Source organism: Camelina sativa, chromosome 1 (genome assembly GCF_000633955.1).
Source record: "Camelina sativa cultivar DH55 chromosome 1, Cs, whole genome shotgun sequence".
In the NCBI taxonomy this organism is placed as follows: Eukaryota; Viridiplantae; Streptophyta; class Magnoliopsida; order Brassicales; family Brassicaceae; genus Camelina; species Camelina sativa.
Window position 1 is genome coordinate 19,717,042 of NC_025685.1, and position 14,841 is coordinate 19,731,882.

At 35.7% G+C, this 14,841-nt stretch overlaps 3 protein-coding genes across 3 annotated transcripts; 2 read left to right on the forward strand and 1 right to left on the reverse strand.

Moving 5' to 3' along the window:
- Positions 288 to 2,009, forward strand: LOC104699632 (protein WUSCHEL-like). The gene is made up of 3 exons (XM_010414975.2): positions 288 to 810; positions 1,381 to 1,469; positions 1,557 to 2,009. The coding sequence occupies exons 1-3, from the start codon at positions 315 to 317 to the stop codon at positions 1,866 to 1,868; spliced, it is 897 nt and encodes a 298-aa protein (XP_010413277.1). The 5' UTR covers positions 288 to 314; the 3' UTR covers positions 1,869 to 2,009.
- LOC104709913 (WEB family protein At2g17940-like) lies at positions 8,852 to 9,684 on the reverse strand. Its single transcript, XM_019234382.1, has 2 exons — positions 9,676 to 9,684; positions 8,852 to 9,358 (listed from the first exon to the last, which is right to left on the reverse strand). Exons 1-2 carry the CDS (start codon positions 9,682 to 9,684, stop codon positions 8,852 to 8,854), a joined length of 516 nt encoding a protein of 171 aa, XP_019089927.1.
- Positions 13,916 to 14,661, forward strand: LOC104709923. Its single transcript, XM_010426466.1, has 2 exons — positions 13,916 to 14,558; positions 14,636 to 14,661. Exons 1-2 carry the CDS (start codon positions 13,916 to 13,918, stop codon positions 14,659 to 14,661), a joined length of 669 nt encoding a protein of 222 aa, XP_010424768.1.

The following is a 14,841-nucleotide window of genomic DNA, read 5'->3' on the forward strand; positions in this document are numbered from 1 at the left end:
AATGAATTGTAAATATATAGAGTTTTTTATGAATGAAAATGAAATCTACTTGCTTAAAAGAATAATACTTTTGAATAACTGATTTTCTAGAATATTGCAAAAAAGTTGTTTGGTCCCCATCTATGTATATATAATAACTCAACACCTTACTCTCTCTATATATATATATCTTCTCTCTCACACAAAACCTAAAATCTCTTCACCAAGTTGTTTTCTTGCTAAAGTAAAGCTTCTATCTTTCTCAATATCATTCTCTTCTTCCTCTCTAGTAATTATCTTATCTCCTTTGTGAACAAAAGTCAGAATCAAAACACATGGAGCCACCGCAGCATCAGCATCATCACCATCAAGCCGACCAAGAAAGCGGCAACAACAACAAGTCCGGTTCTGGTGGTTACACTTGTCGCCAAACCAGCACGAGGTGGACACCAACGATGGAGCAGATCAAAATGCTCAAAGAGCTTTACTACAATAGTGGAATCCGTTCACCAGCAGCAGATCAGATCCAGAAGATCACTGCTAGGCTGCGACAGTTCGGAAAGATCGAGGGCAAGAACGTCTTTTACTGGTTCCAGAACCACAAGGCTCGTGAGCGTCAGAAGAAGAGATTCAACGGCACAACCATGACCACACCGTCTTCATCTCCCAACTCGGTTATGATGGCTAATGATCATTATCATCAACATCTCCCTCTACTTCACCATCATCATGGCGTTCCCATGCAGAGACCTGCGAACTCCGTCAACGTTAAACTTAACCAAGAGCATCATCTCTATCATCAGAACAAGTCATATCCCAGCTTCAATAACGGTGACTAAATTTCTTATATATGCTTTTATTTTAGGAATTTATTAAGATACTTTTATTCGTCAAAGCGCATTACTAATTATGAAACATTTACACCACACCTATGACATAAACTAGCAAAAAAAAAACCTAACAAGATCTACATATATGACTGATAGATATATGGATGTATATAACATGTTAAAAATTGTTGAGAAGATTTTTAAAATGCTATTCAGATGATTTTTTAATTAACTATGTCAATTAAATATATATTACTATGAACTAGTTATATGAATTAGTAAAAATAACCAAACCCAAGAAGATTATATGTATATGTAATGACGTATAAGTGAAGTTATGGATCTTGATTGGGGCAAACCTGATTTGCATCTAAAGAACGGTTTCTTTGTTGTGTAATGGAAACTAGACTCACGTGATTTTAATTTTATTTGTGATTTGTAACGAAATTAGGGATTTTGGTCAGTATAGAAAAATCACAAATTTTATGTCTCTTTCTTCATTTTCTTTGTATATATTGTATGGTGTGGAATCAAAATTTATATGCTTACTGGTACGTATATTTGTTTGAAGGGAATTTAAATCATGCAAGCTCAGGTACTGAATGTGGTGCTGTTAATGCTTCTAATGGCTACTCAAGTAGCCATATCTATGGATCTATGGTACGTACCAAACAATAAGTCATTTATTTCAAATAATATATATCCTACATATATGAATTTAATGGAACTGAATTTTTTTGGGTGAAGGAACAAGACTGTTCTATGAATTACAACAACGTAGGTGGAGGATGGACGGCAAACATGGATCATAATCATCATTACTCATCAGCACCTTACAACTTCTTCGATAGACCAAAACCTCCGTTTGGTCTAGACGGTCATCAGGAAGAAGAAGAATGTGGTGGCGATGCTTATCTGGAACATCGACGTACGCTTCCTCTCTTCCCTATGCATGGTGAAGATCACATAAATGGTGCCAGCTGGAAGTATGGCCAACTGGACGGTCGTGATTGTCATGGTAGAGACCCTTGCGCTTCTCTTGAGCTTCGTTTGAACTAGCTCGTACCCCCGGCTTCGCACCGGATTAAAGCTCTTAACTACCCTCTCTCTTTCGTTCTACTATGTTTCGCAACTATGGTTCGCTTGCAGTTAGTGGTATTAATTAGTACTTAGTAGTATATCTCTAGTACGCAATTTGTAATTACTAGCTAGTATCGTCTTCTAGGTTTTATTTTAATTGACTTCGTTTTATCTCTTATCTTTTTTATATATAATGAATATGTTAAAATTTTACCACTATGAAGAAATTAAATGAATTTTCACAGATCCGGATGCATGCAAAAAATGACAGAGATGTAGTTAGTAGTAATATATTTGATTACAATCTGTTATCGAATCATCATTACACTATATTATTATAACCAGTAATGTCGAACCGAAATCAGGAATAGTTGTTTTTTATAACAGAACTTCTGAACAGTAGTTGTTGAATGTTTTCAGGTAGTTCAAAACTAATTAAAACAAGAATTGATAGATAATAATGGACTCTGGGGTGAATGTAAAAAATAACCAGGCACTAGTTTTGATCTTGTACACTGTCAACTTGTCAAGGTTAACCTCGAAGGAACACTTGATTGGTGACATTCAACTCTGTGAAGATTAGATCGTAGAGAATTTTTCGTTCATGTTTCTTGTACCGGCAACAAAGTAGCTGATGGTTTAGCCATTAATCGTGGAAAAAAAAAATTTAAATCGTGGAAAAAATAACAGTGTCAAGTGTCAACCAAAATTGAGATTATAGATTTATAGTGGAAACAAAACTACAACCCTAGTTAATGATGCATCAAATTGGTAGCAAATTACCACAATTAGGGACGGATGGAAAATTTGCTACAACCAAATAATTACTAAATTATTTTGTGGTAAATTAATAATAAATATTTTATTGCTACAAAAAATATGTTATATTTACAAATAAAATCGTAACTATACACAACTATTCTTCTAGTAGTGATGTCTTCTACCTTTGGTTTATTTGTTCTTTCCTTTAAAACATCAAAGTTTATGATTGTCATCAAGACCACTGACTGGTCACTAAAATTGATGGTTATAGTTTATCGACCTTGTGTAATCTTTGGAGACAGTTTAATTAATACTCCACTATACATGATTAGTTCTTCGTTATAGTGGGAGTATACAGCTACGGATTACGTTAAGGTGGCTCACGCGTTGCGAGAGCGCGTAAAGGTCGTTCTATATTTCCTTAAACAGAGAAAATTACAAAGAGCTACATTATCTCGAGCCGCGTGAACTAAGATGACACGAGTAACGGAGTAAGAGAAATGATTTTTTGGGTTAGTTGCTCTACCTCTATTCTATGTCGTAGATCTTGTTCAATGAACCGTAGCTTTTAGAATTTTATAGAAAAATACTATATCATATAAATATAATAGATAGTATAGTTTATAAATAGTTTAGATGGCTTTGTGGGATCTGTCTGCTTATAAATTTCATACGTTACTTATACTATAAGGTCGGTTCGGTTTATAGTGAAATGTTTACCAAGAAGAAGAATGTGGCAGTTAAGACATTGGTGCAGCCATTGTTTTTATATTAAAAGAAAGAAGAGTATATTTTTTGTAGTTTGAACCCTCTGTTTTATCGTAAACAACGCTCATGATTATTTCATTGAAAATTTAATTAATATTAACGGATCTCATTTTCTTAGGATGGACTGCCTCGTTGTATGTTCCTTTTCTCCTGTCACACAAGTTTTATCCAAAAAGTAATATCTCTGGTTTTTTAGTTGTTATTTTAAAATAAAAATTTTATTTTCTAATAATTATCATTTTAAGTTTCCAATATATATATTTGATAAAAATACTAATTTTATCTCAACTATTTTGATGTTTTGATCAATAAAAAAATTAAAAAATATATTAAAAAAAGATATAATAGAACATTGATTTATTTTCTTAATTTGTGTACAAAGCTCTAGAACGACAAGTAAAAAAAACCGGAATGAATACTGCAATAAGAAAACAAAATAATTATTGGACTATATACTGTATAATTTTATATTTTGGCCTAACGAAAAAGGTTATATTTGTGTTTAGTAGAGTGAAAATTTATCAAGTGAATTTTGTTTGTGTAAATGGAGTAGATGAATTAGCTTTTAATTTAAAATTCATTTGATTTTTTTTTTTAAATCCATCTCAAGTATTCACATAGTATTTTCGTATGAAATTATCTCCTTTCTTCCTACGATAGTTACTTTTCGTCAAAATAAGGTAAGATTTTGGTTGGAAATTTTTCCTACCAAATTTTTTGTAGGAAATTTTGTAGAAAAATATGATGTTTTCTTGTAGTGGAATAGTTAACTAATTTTTATATAATTATTATGCAAACTAATCAAAATTATGAAAATTGTTATTTCTAATATTAAAGTATTTATAATTTATTAAAATAGAATAATAAAATCATTGAAAATAGTAAAATATTATTTAACCAAATGATGTGACTGAAATTCTTCAAATTACACTTTTGTGTAAATGATGTAACCAAGATAAAATTCCTTAACTTTTTCTGAACAATTCCTCAAACTAGTGTCACCATTTAGATCCTAATTAATACTACTATCTATGTCCCTGATAAATTGATATTTTGGAAAAAAAATTGTCTTCATATAAAATTGATTTTGTAGATTAAAAAACTAAAATGATGTTTTTACTTTATACTTTGTTCCAAGTAGCATATTATATAATGAGTTATTTTTTCTCTTTTTCTACTAAATAATAATTATAAATTAGTTTAGAAATACAATTTTTAACTTTTTTTTAATGTGTGTAAATATCAAAATATTAATCTATTAGAGACAGAGGAACCAACATATTTTTTCAAAATATAATAGTCAATAACAAATTAATATTTTTTTTTTGGAATTTTTTAATAGTAGATAAAAATGGTATCATTTGCTAACAAGATTAGATTGCTCTCAGGCAGCAACTCAAAACCTCTGGTTTGATAATTAAATCTTTAGTCATATACATTTTTGTGACTAAAAGTTGCTTTTTAGTTAGCAACTGTGGTCCAATAGTTTGATTAGTTAATCATCTGAAATAGCAGTAGACTGTATTTTGATTGCGTTTTTAGCGGTGGTTCACGTTATAGATTATAATATATGTCTTGTATACAAACTATATTTTTCAGGTAATTTTGTTGTGCACATTTAATTTATTGTTATTCAGTAGTATTTTTTTTGAACATAGGATGGTTCTATTCATTCAAATAGAAAGCATACAAAGAAAGGGATAAAGGATCCCAGAGTTTAAACGATTATAAGAAGAGCCTTTCCCCAAAGCCATAATCAAATACAAACATAAAGGAAACATCAAGCAAGGTTCCATGAGAGCTATGACACAAGGGCTAAGAACCAATTGTAGACATTTGGGATCATGGTTGCAGGATTGGACATTATCGAGGATCTCAAGAGATGACAAGTAGGTCACGGTCAAAGGACACAGTGCCGTTGATAGTAGAATCAGAGCCAAGGGACTAACTGAAAGAAGAAGCACCAGCAAAAGTACAGCCAAGGTATGGATTCGGGGGACGAAGTCCCAGAGGGTGATGGAGGTGGTGGTACATGTTTGCTCACTAATGCGGAACCTGAAGTAAACATCTAGAATCATCGAGGGGTGGTTATTGGTTGAGAAGCTTCTCAGACCATAACCACAGCCTCGACAATTTGAATTCAGGTCTAGAATGCCATGAAACTTCAGGACCTTAGGAGCATGAGATTTCATAGTTGAAGCTAAAACCAGGATTCGCAGAGTATAAATGCAGAACCGTAACATAAAAGGTGGATCCTCTCTGCCATGGAAATGGTGATCAAGAATTCCACACAAAGTTTGTAATCGGAAGAACATTGGTGAAGAGAAATCAGACCTGAGCTTCGAAGGAGATAATGGTTGCAGAGCAATGGGAACAACAGAGATTACCGGAGAAGAAGCTAAAAGCAGGTGCACAAAATAAAAGTAGTGTCGTAGCAAACCAGGTGGGTCCTCTCTGCCATGGAAATGGTGATCAAGAATTCCACACAGTATTTGCAGTCGACAGAACCCGGGGACAAAGACAAATAGCTTGCGCTTCAGGAAGGGGTGTGAATGTAGGGAATTAAAGCAAACGTGGTAATTCCAGATATGGGGGCCAACGGACAATGTAGTAAGTTGAGCAGTCGCCATAGTTCTAATATACTCATTGTACATCCAAGACACACTAGCTAACTGGGTTCTCTGATGTAGTCTTCAAACATCGAGTATGACCAAACAAGCTAATAACAGTCTATAGGATAACAAAGAGTTTGATAGATAGAACCTGGTCCTTTGAGGATTTGGCAAAACCATTGGGTCTACCAAACTCTCGAGGTGACACGTCTGGGAGATGAAAGTCCAAAATCGGGGGCAAGACGCAGCTCTGGGAGATACTCCGTAAAGCAACCCCTCAAACGAAAGATGGGATGATGTAGCTGAAAGGGGTTCTTCAGAGGCGGAGCACACACCGGATCGAGAAATTGGGAGGTGTAGGGACTTTGAAACCTTTGACGGTAGGCCTGGGCGAGAAAAGTTGAGGATGGGGTTTGCCGGACACCACATCCTTCGATATAAGAGCAGAGGCAGGTCTTCATCGTCTGGATCTGGGATGTTGGTCGGGGATTGCAAAAGATTCATAAGAGGAAAATAAAAAGGGAAAAAATATTTGAAAGAAGAAAGAAGGGAGAGCAGGAAGCAGCAGAGAATCGACGAAAGTGAGAGCACCCGACGCCGGCGAGTCGAAACCCTACCGGCGTCGGAGAGAGATGGTGGCCGCAGCGCCTCGATAATAGTGTCTGGGAGAAAAATATTAGGGCGAACGGTATGGTACGTTATTCAGTAGTATATATACCAACGATTCAACGTATAACACATGATTGCTAAATCCACAAAAGACTTTCAAATGGATAGATCTCCCACGCCTATTTTTAATCCGTGAGTCTTACACTCAACACAAACAGTGACAAAGAAATGCCAACTCTTTATATTGTTGCATTACAACTTTGATATACCGAACTTGGTAGAAACATTTGGTCTGATATAGGCCATGTCAAGCTTGTGTATGTTGTTAACATATGGAATATATATAACCTTCTAAGTCATCATAACAATATTTATCAACTAACGAATGAACATATTATTCATAGTGAATGAAAAATAATGTATTTTTTCTTAATTCTGATCATTTAAAAATATTAATTCATATATATATTTTGANTTTTACGTTCCGGTTCCGGTTCCGACAACTCACAACTCGGGTCATTGGTCTCCCTTGGTCGGAATTCAGATTGTAGCAATTTTAACATCTGTGGTTTGGTTAGCTAGGTTCGCCGTCAAACTCTTGTGGCCGTCGTTATGTTCGTCGTTCATGGAAAGAAGAATGGGTGGTGGTGGTTTTATTCTCTGCAGCACCGTTTTTGTATTTTGCCTGTATGGTGGTGAGGTCGTTTTACGTTCCGGTTCCGGTTCCGACAACTCACAACTCGGGTGATTTGTCTCCCTTGGTCGGAATTCAGATGGTAGCAATGTGTGTCATGTCACACTACTCTGGCACCATAGAATTGTGTATCTATGGATTCTCGTTTGTGGTTGGGTTATCAGCCGTTATGCAACTCTCTTGGCCGCCAATTGATGTCCGTGTCCAACAGGTTGTTTACGCCGATTTTGTACTGTGTTTGGTTGCGTATTTAGGTTACCAGCGACCTTTTTGGATCGCTTGTGTTTTCGTAGCGGCCTTGATCCTTGTCAATACTCTTCTTTTCCAAGGAATTCTTCGTCTTGATCATCATCATCTCAAACCCTCGGAGGAGGACAAGACTCATTATCTCAACGTTTAGGTTTAGGGATTTACTTGTGCTTCATTTATTAATAATGTTTCTTATCATCATCTAGCTACTTGGTGAATTAATGAAATATCCCTTTTGTAATCAGTTGGTTTTTTTTTTTCTTTTTTTTTTGACTTTCCTTTCGTAGTAACCTCAAATCCTTTCTTAAATCTCTGCTTGGTTGAATGTTTAACCTNTGACCAAATTGCCCACATTCATTTTGAACGAGGAGGAGAGAGAGAATGAATCACGTTAACATATAGTAATTGTTTGAATAAAAGTATTTGAACGTATGTTCCTTTCATATATATGGTCTAGATCACTGACATATGTAGCTATGTGTGTCTTAACGAGTTACTTACTTGTGATGTATACATATACAAGTGGATATACACATGGAGTTTTTTTTTTCTGCGGATCCGAGAAGATCTTTAGATGCTTTTTGGAGATTCATAGTACGTTATTCCTATAAGAAGCAAAGATGTGAGGGTTGTGTAGCATCATGGTTTGTGATTCCCTTTATGTGAATTTTTTCCTAAAAGACTTGTTTGGATCAGTTTGGTCCATTTGCCATTTTTTTAAGTTGGCTAACTTTTATAATGTGCCGAAATAGAAGTTTTATATCCGCTATGTGAATATTACGGTGAATATATATAATCCAAAATTGTATTAGTGGACACTTTTTATATATATTTTTCTATAACACCAAAAGTTGTGGTATTTTTATATCATAAAATGTTATATTTTTCCAAAAACTGTAGATTTGGAACGCTTTTTCAAAAGATATATATATCTTCCTCTGAAATTAACCTAACATCATAACGATAGTACAACAACCAAAGAATTGAAGATTAGATATCACAAAGACGACAACTACATAAAGATCGCAAAGAATAATATGTACGTATAAACGATAACGATAAAATCTCGCGTATAAATGTTTATCTATCGAGATAATTGTAAAGAAGTTAAAGAACCAAGGTTGGTCACTGCGAGATGCACATTTTTAACATATTATTCATCAAAATCTTAGAACGATATTGATACACATTGACTATATGTTATACAAGTATACAACGATGTAAAATCAAATAATAAATATGACCAAGCATTATTGGACATATATAGATCAATCTCGTCCTCGGGTTGCTCTAAACCATCCCATGAACGGAGCAAAACCCCTCTTTGATTTTGTCTTCTTGACCGAACAATCTCTCTCAAAATCATTCTCTTTATACTTCCTCTCCTCTTCTTCCCTCATGTTTGACATCACACGCGTCAGCAAAGGCGAGCTCGCGAATGTGACGAGTCTCCTCTTCTCCAGCTCCTCCGTCGTTACAACCTCTTCTTCAACATCTTTAGACGTCGTCTTCGTGTGATGATGTTCCACGAACTTGAGTTCCTCACTCTCCGGATTGTCTAGGCGACTCAACCTCGTCCTACTGAGATGTTGTATCTCCTTCCTCCCATGTTCGAGTTCTTGTGTTAGAGTTTTGATTCTGTTGGTGAGGATGGTGTTTAGTTGTAGGGTTCTTGTAAGAGTTTCTCTGGTCTGATCGAGCGCGAGTGTGAGAGATCGTAGTCTTGATAGAGGAGTCGGCCCACTCGGAATTGATTTTGTTTCCCTTGTCCGAATCTGAAACCGTCAAATACATCCCTATATAAGTAAAAAAGAAGTACAAAAGTGCTTCTGGATCGGGTCAATTTTGCAAAAATAATCCGAAATTAAGGAGTTGGATTCGGGTGAGAATTACCCTCTGCGTTATAAATGGGTTATGGGGTTTTTCAAAAAATAAATCAAAAATGTAATAAATTCCCTCAGAAATAAATCATAATAATTACGATAATATATATTTTCCTACAATTTAGGAAACTAACAAACATACATAATTAATGTATATCAAACTGTATAACATAAATAGGAAAACTATATCGTCCAATTTAAAATCCTACCAGAAACATTACTAAAAAAAATCAAACTGAATAATAATATAATTGATTGCATAAATCAGTAAGATCTCAATCTTTTATATATGTAAACTAATTTAATTTTGATTATATATTAATATATACTTCCGGAAATAAAATCTATTTTAATATAATTCATAAATAATGATAATATAATCAAATAATTTTAAAAATCTGAAAAATAAATTTTCAATTATTTAACTATATATACAAAAAAAGAAAATACTAATGAGAATTACTGAGATGCTTATAATTACATTCAAATTATTTCTATCAGTTTTGTTATCATTCTTAATATGTATAATAAAAATACTAATGATAATTAAAAGAAGATATGGAAAAATGTTTTGTAAAATTCCAAACGAAAACGTTGTAACATTAGCATAACTTATGCAAAATTATTATTCAATTTGGAAACAACAAATAAATACAGTTTAACAACCATAANCTCCAATTGTGTTATTGTCACTCTCACCGGTCAAAACTACGTTCTATGGAAGAATCAGTTTGAGACTTTCCTAGCCGGTCAAGGTCTGCTTGGGTTCGTCAATGGATCCATCTCTGTTCCTCAAGCTACTGTTACTGTCACTGGAACCAACGGCACTTCATCAGTAAGGCCAAATCCGGAATACAAGAGCGAGTATCAGAACTGGAGCCGAACTGATTCCATTGTCAAGTCTTGGCTGCTAGGCTCTTTTGCTGAAGATATACTCAGCATTGTTCTCAGCTGTACGACTTCCTATGAGGTATGGCATACTCTTGCAAATCACTTTAATAGAGTATCCTCCTCTAGGTTGTTTGAGCTTCAATNCATAATTTAACAACCATATATGATTAGATTTCAATATGTAATACCAAATATTCAATCAGTTAGTTTAAGTAATTAACTTAAAATCCAAAATTACTACTAATATTCTAAATATATTTATATAATTATTAGAAAATCACTCATCAACATAAAAAAATAAAACCAAAGTTAGAAAATTCTAACAATACAAAATAATAGATAATTATGATGTAGTGAAAATAGTGAGATTAGTAGTTTAGGATTTTATTATTTAATTTGTTTTCAGTTCAAGAAATATGATTTTGATATTTTTAAAAATACCAATGATAAAATTTTGGCTTTAATGTTTAGCTAAATTTCAATTTAGATAAATTTGAGTAAATGATAAATTGTTTTTGCTAAATTTGAGTAAATGATACATTAGATTAAAATTTTAGGGTAAATGATAAATTGTTCTTATGGTTCATCACATCATACATATTAGGAGAGTGGAATTTCGTGTGGAGGGGTGAAATCTACAAGTGTAACTTTTACAAGCGGAATATTTTTATAATATTTTATGTAGATTCCTATTTTCTACTACTAAAATTGTCAAATTGAATTATCTATTTTTTTTGTGTTGTTAGTAATTTTCTAAACTTTTTAATATTTATTTTATCAAAACTCATTTTATTACCATTTACTCTTCTTTTTTTCTCTACTATTCTTTTATACAAACTCATTACCCCAAATATATGATTTAATGTAACCAACTGCAAAAATGAAAAATATAGCATATTCTAATCTATTAAGATTGTATATATATATTAATAAACAATCCCCGCGCAGTAGCGCGAGTACGATCCTAGTGTGATGTAAAAAGTAAAAGCTATGTTACAAGAATGTATCAATTTATTCATTATATATACAAATATACAATGACATATCAATTGTGGATGTGTTACATATAAACACATGTATATATATGACTATAATATATCTCCTAATTAATGAAAAAGCTTTTTTTTTCCAACAAAATACAAGATCAGCTCAAACAGCCAATTAGCAGAAAAATTGTTCACAAAGGTAATTAGATGCGATTCCACTCTAGCACGACGTGCCAGCTTGTCCGCATTAACATTCTTTTAAAAAGCTTTATATATGAAGTATAACCCATGCACATTTGCCTCGACCTCAGGTTTGTGTTCAGTTGTCTCTTGTATCAGTGCTCTTGCCGGTTTCTCCTGCTGCCCAGGGGATGAACCCTCAAGCTCTTGTTTCACAATCATCTGCCCCGTAGGGTTTTAAAGGAATGAGATAAGATGAGGTATTGCTTGTAAGATTGTGTACTTTAGTCAATAATAGTGCATGGCTATAAACCTTAGTAATCTCTACCTTTATGCAGGTGTGGAAAGCCTCTGGTGTTTTAAAGAGTGGTGTCCACTGCTTAGCTCTCTTCTAGTTAGTAGTTAGTAGCAAACTTGACGTTCTGAAGAATCCAGATTCAGCTGCAACTAAACTAGTTTTGCATCTGTTCAGATGCATCTTTGGGGCTGTCACCAAAACACCATCTGATTTTGAAAGAATATTACAGCACCATGTTCCTGTTATCATGGAGGTCTGCATGAAGAATGCTACGGAAGTTGAATCACCTCTTGGTTATATGCAATTGCTCCGCACTGTTTTCAGAGGTCTCGCTGGATGTAAATATGAGCTGCTTCTGAGAGATTTGATACCTATGCTGCTACCTTGTCTTAATCTTCTTCTGACAATGCTCGAGGGTCCAGCTGGGGAGGACATGAAAGATCTTCTGTTAGAGATTTGTTTGACGCTTCCTGCACGCTTAAGCTCCTTATTGCCATACCTTCACCGTCTCATGCAGCCTCTTGTATTCTGTTTGAGGGGAACCGATGAACTTGTGAGCTTGGGGNAGAATAAAATCAGATTTCTTTTCAATCTTCACAATGTTTCAGAAAATGGTTGAAAATCAGTTTGATTGTAAAATCAAGTCTTTCCAGTGTGATGGGGGTGGAGAGTTTATAAGCACTCAATTTCTGCAACACTTACAAAGTTGTGGTATCCAACAGTATCTTTCATGTCCTCACACACCTCAACAGAATGGCTTAGCTGAAAGAAATCATAANCTCCTTGGACAAGCTTAAAGCTCGTCTTGTAGCTAAGGGATTCGATCAAGAAGAAGGAATCGATTATTTGGAGACTTACAGCCCTGTTGTCCGAACTCCAACCGTGCGTCTTGTACTTCATACGACCACAATAAACAATTGGGAACTGAAGCAAATGGATGTCAAGAACGCATTTTTGCATGGTGATCTGCAAGAAACCGTTTACATGCGTCAACCTGCGGGCTTTGTTGATCCCGATAAACCGGATCATGTGTGTCACCTACATAAGTCGTTGTATGGCTTGAAACAGTCTCCAAGAGCCTGGTTCGACAAATTTAGCACCTTTCTCCTTGAGTTTGGTTTCACCTGCAGCAAGCTTGATCCTTCGCTTTTTGTTTACGATCATGGAGGTAACAACATCCTGCTTCTTCTATATGTGGACGACATGGTTCTTACTGGCAACAACTCAAAGACACTCACTTACCTACTGGACGAACTTAACAAGCAGTTTCGCATGAAGGATCTGGGTCAGGCTCATTATTTCCTTGGTATTCAGATTCAAACTCTTCCTACCGGTCTGTTTATGTCACAACAGAAATATGCTGAAGACCTTCTTGTCACTGCTGCTATGGAACACTGTTCTCCAATGCCAACTCCTCTTCCGTTAGAATTGGACAGAGTCCAAAATCAACAACAAGAATGCTCTGATACCATGAAAGCAGAATGAGATAACTTGAGAAATGTGGAACTTTGTATTATTGAGCTCAAGGTTTTACAATGCCATTGGCAGCTTATTTATACACTTATCATAAACCCTAGTGTATCCTAACAGATGTCAGAATCCGATTGCACATTGTGAATCTAAGGCTGCAAATTGATTAGACAGCTGCATCGTCGGTTTGCAACTTGCCTGCTTTAAGGTTGCTTTAGTCGTACTGTCGGAACACGCGGCTATAGCCTTGCCTTTGGCTTTGTCCCGATATGATGCAGACACAGCGTCCTCCTCTGTTCCAACGGGTTTGTCTTGAAGTGGAGCTGGTATTTTGTCCTGGTGTGACACAGACTGCTTTATGCTTGTTTTAGGTGATGACGTTGCCGTTGCAGTCGACCGTTGGATCTCAGTGGGCTTCTTCTCTTCTTTCTGCACTTGGCCCAATTGATGATTTTGCAAAACTGCACCGTTTCGTGTTGTTGCATACGAGGAACCAAGCAAATACTCTGCTTCTTGTAGTGGCTTTAATCTTGTGTTGCTATCAGCCCCCCTCAAACTTGGTGTGGGAGGAAGTCCTATGGCAAATCGGTCTGAGCCTAGTCAGAGCCAAGTCGGTCTGAGCCTATGGTAAATCGTCAGGTTGGAACCTACACGGTCCCTACTCTGAACATCTCCAATTGTGTTATTGTCACTCTCACCGATCAAAACTACGTTCTATGGAAGAATCAGTTTGAGACTTTCCTAGCCGGTCAAGGTCTGCTTGGGTTCGTCAATGGATCCATCTCTGTTCCTCAAGCTACTGTTACTGTCACTGGAACCAACGGTACTTCATCAGTAAGGCCAAATCCGGAATACCAGAGCGAGTATCAGAACTGGAGCCGAACTGATTCCGTTGTCAAGTCTTGGCTGCTAGGCTCTTTTGCTGAAGATATACTCAGCATTGTTCTCAGCTGTACGACGTCCTATGAGGTATGGCATACTCTTGCAAATCACTTTAATAGAGTCTCCTCCTCTAGGTTGTTTGAGCTTCAACGAAAGTTGCAGACTATAGAGAAGAAAGATAGGACTATGGCAGTGTATCTTAGAGAACTTAAGAGTATCTGTGATCAACTAGCTTCAGTTGGTAGCCCTGTAACTGAGAAGATGAAGATATTCGCTGCACTAAACGGGTTAGGACGTGAGTATGAACCAATCAAAACCACTATAGAGAATGCTGTCGACTCTGTTCCTGGTCCTACTCTCGAAGATGTGGTTCCAAAGCTTACAGGCTATGATGATAGACTTCAGGCCTATCTGGTTGAAAACTCAATGACTCCACACCTCGCCTTTACCGTGTCCCAACAGAGTTCTCCAGGGTACTATCAGCCTAACAACAACAACAGAGGCAGAGGAAATGGCAGGTTTGGTCGTGGTGGAAGAAACTCCTTCTCAACAAGAGGAAGAGGGTTTCACCAACAACTCACCAACACACCCAACTCACAGAGTATCACATGCCAGATCTGTGGAAAGAATGGACATCCAGCCTTACGCTGCTGGCACAGATTCAACAA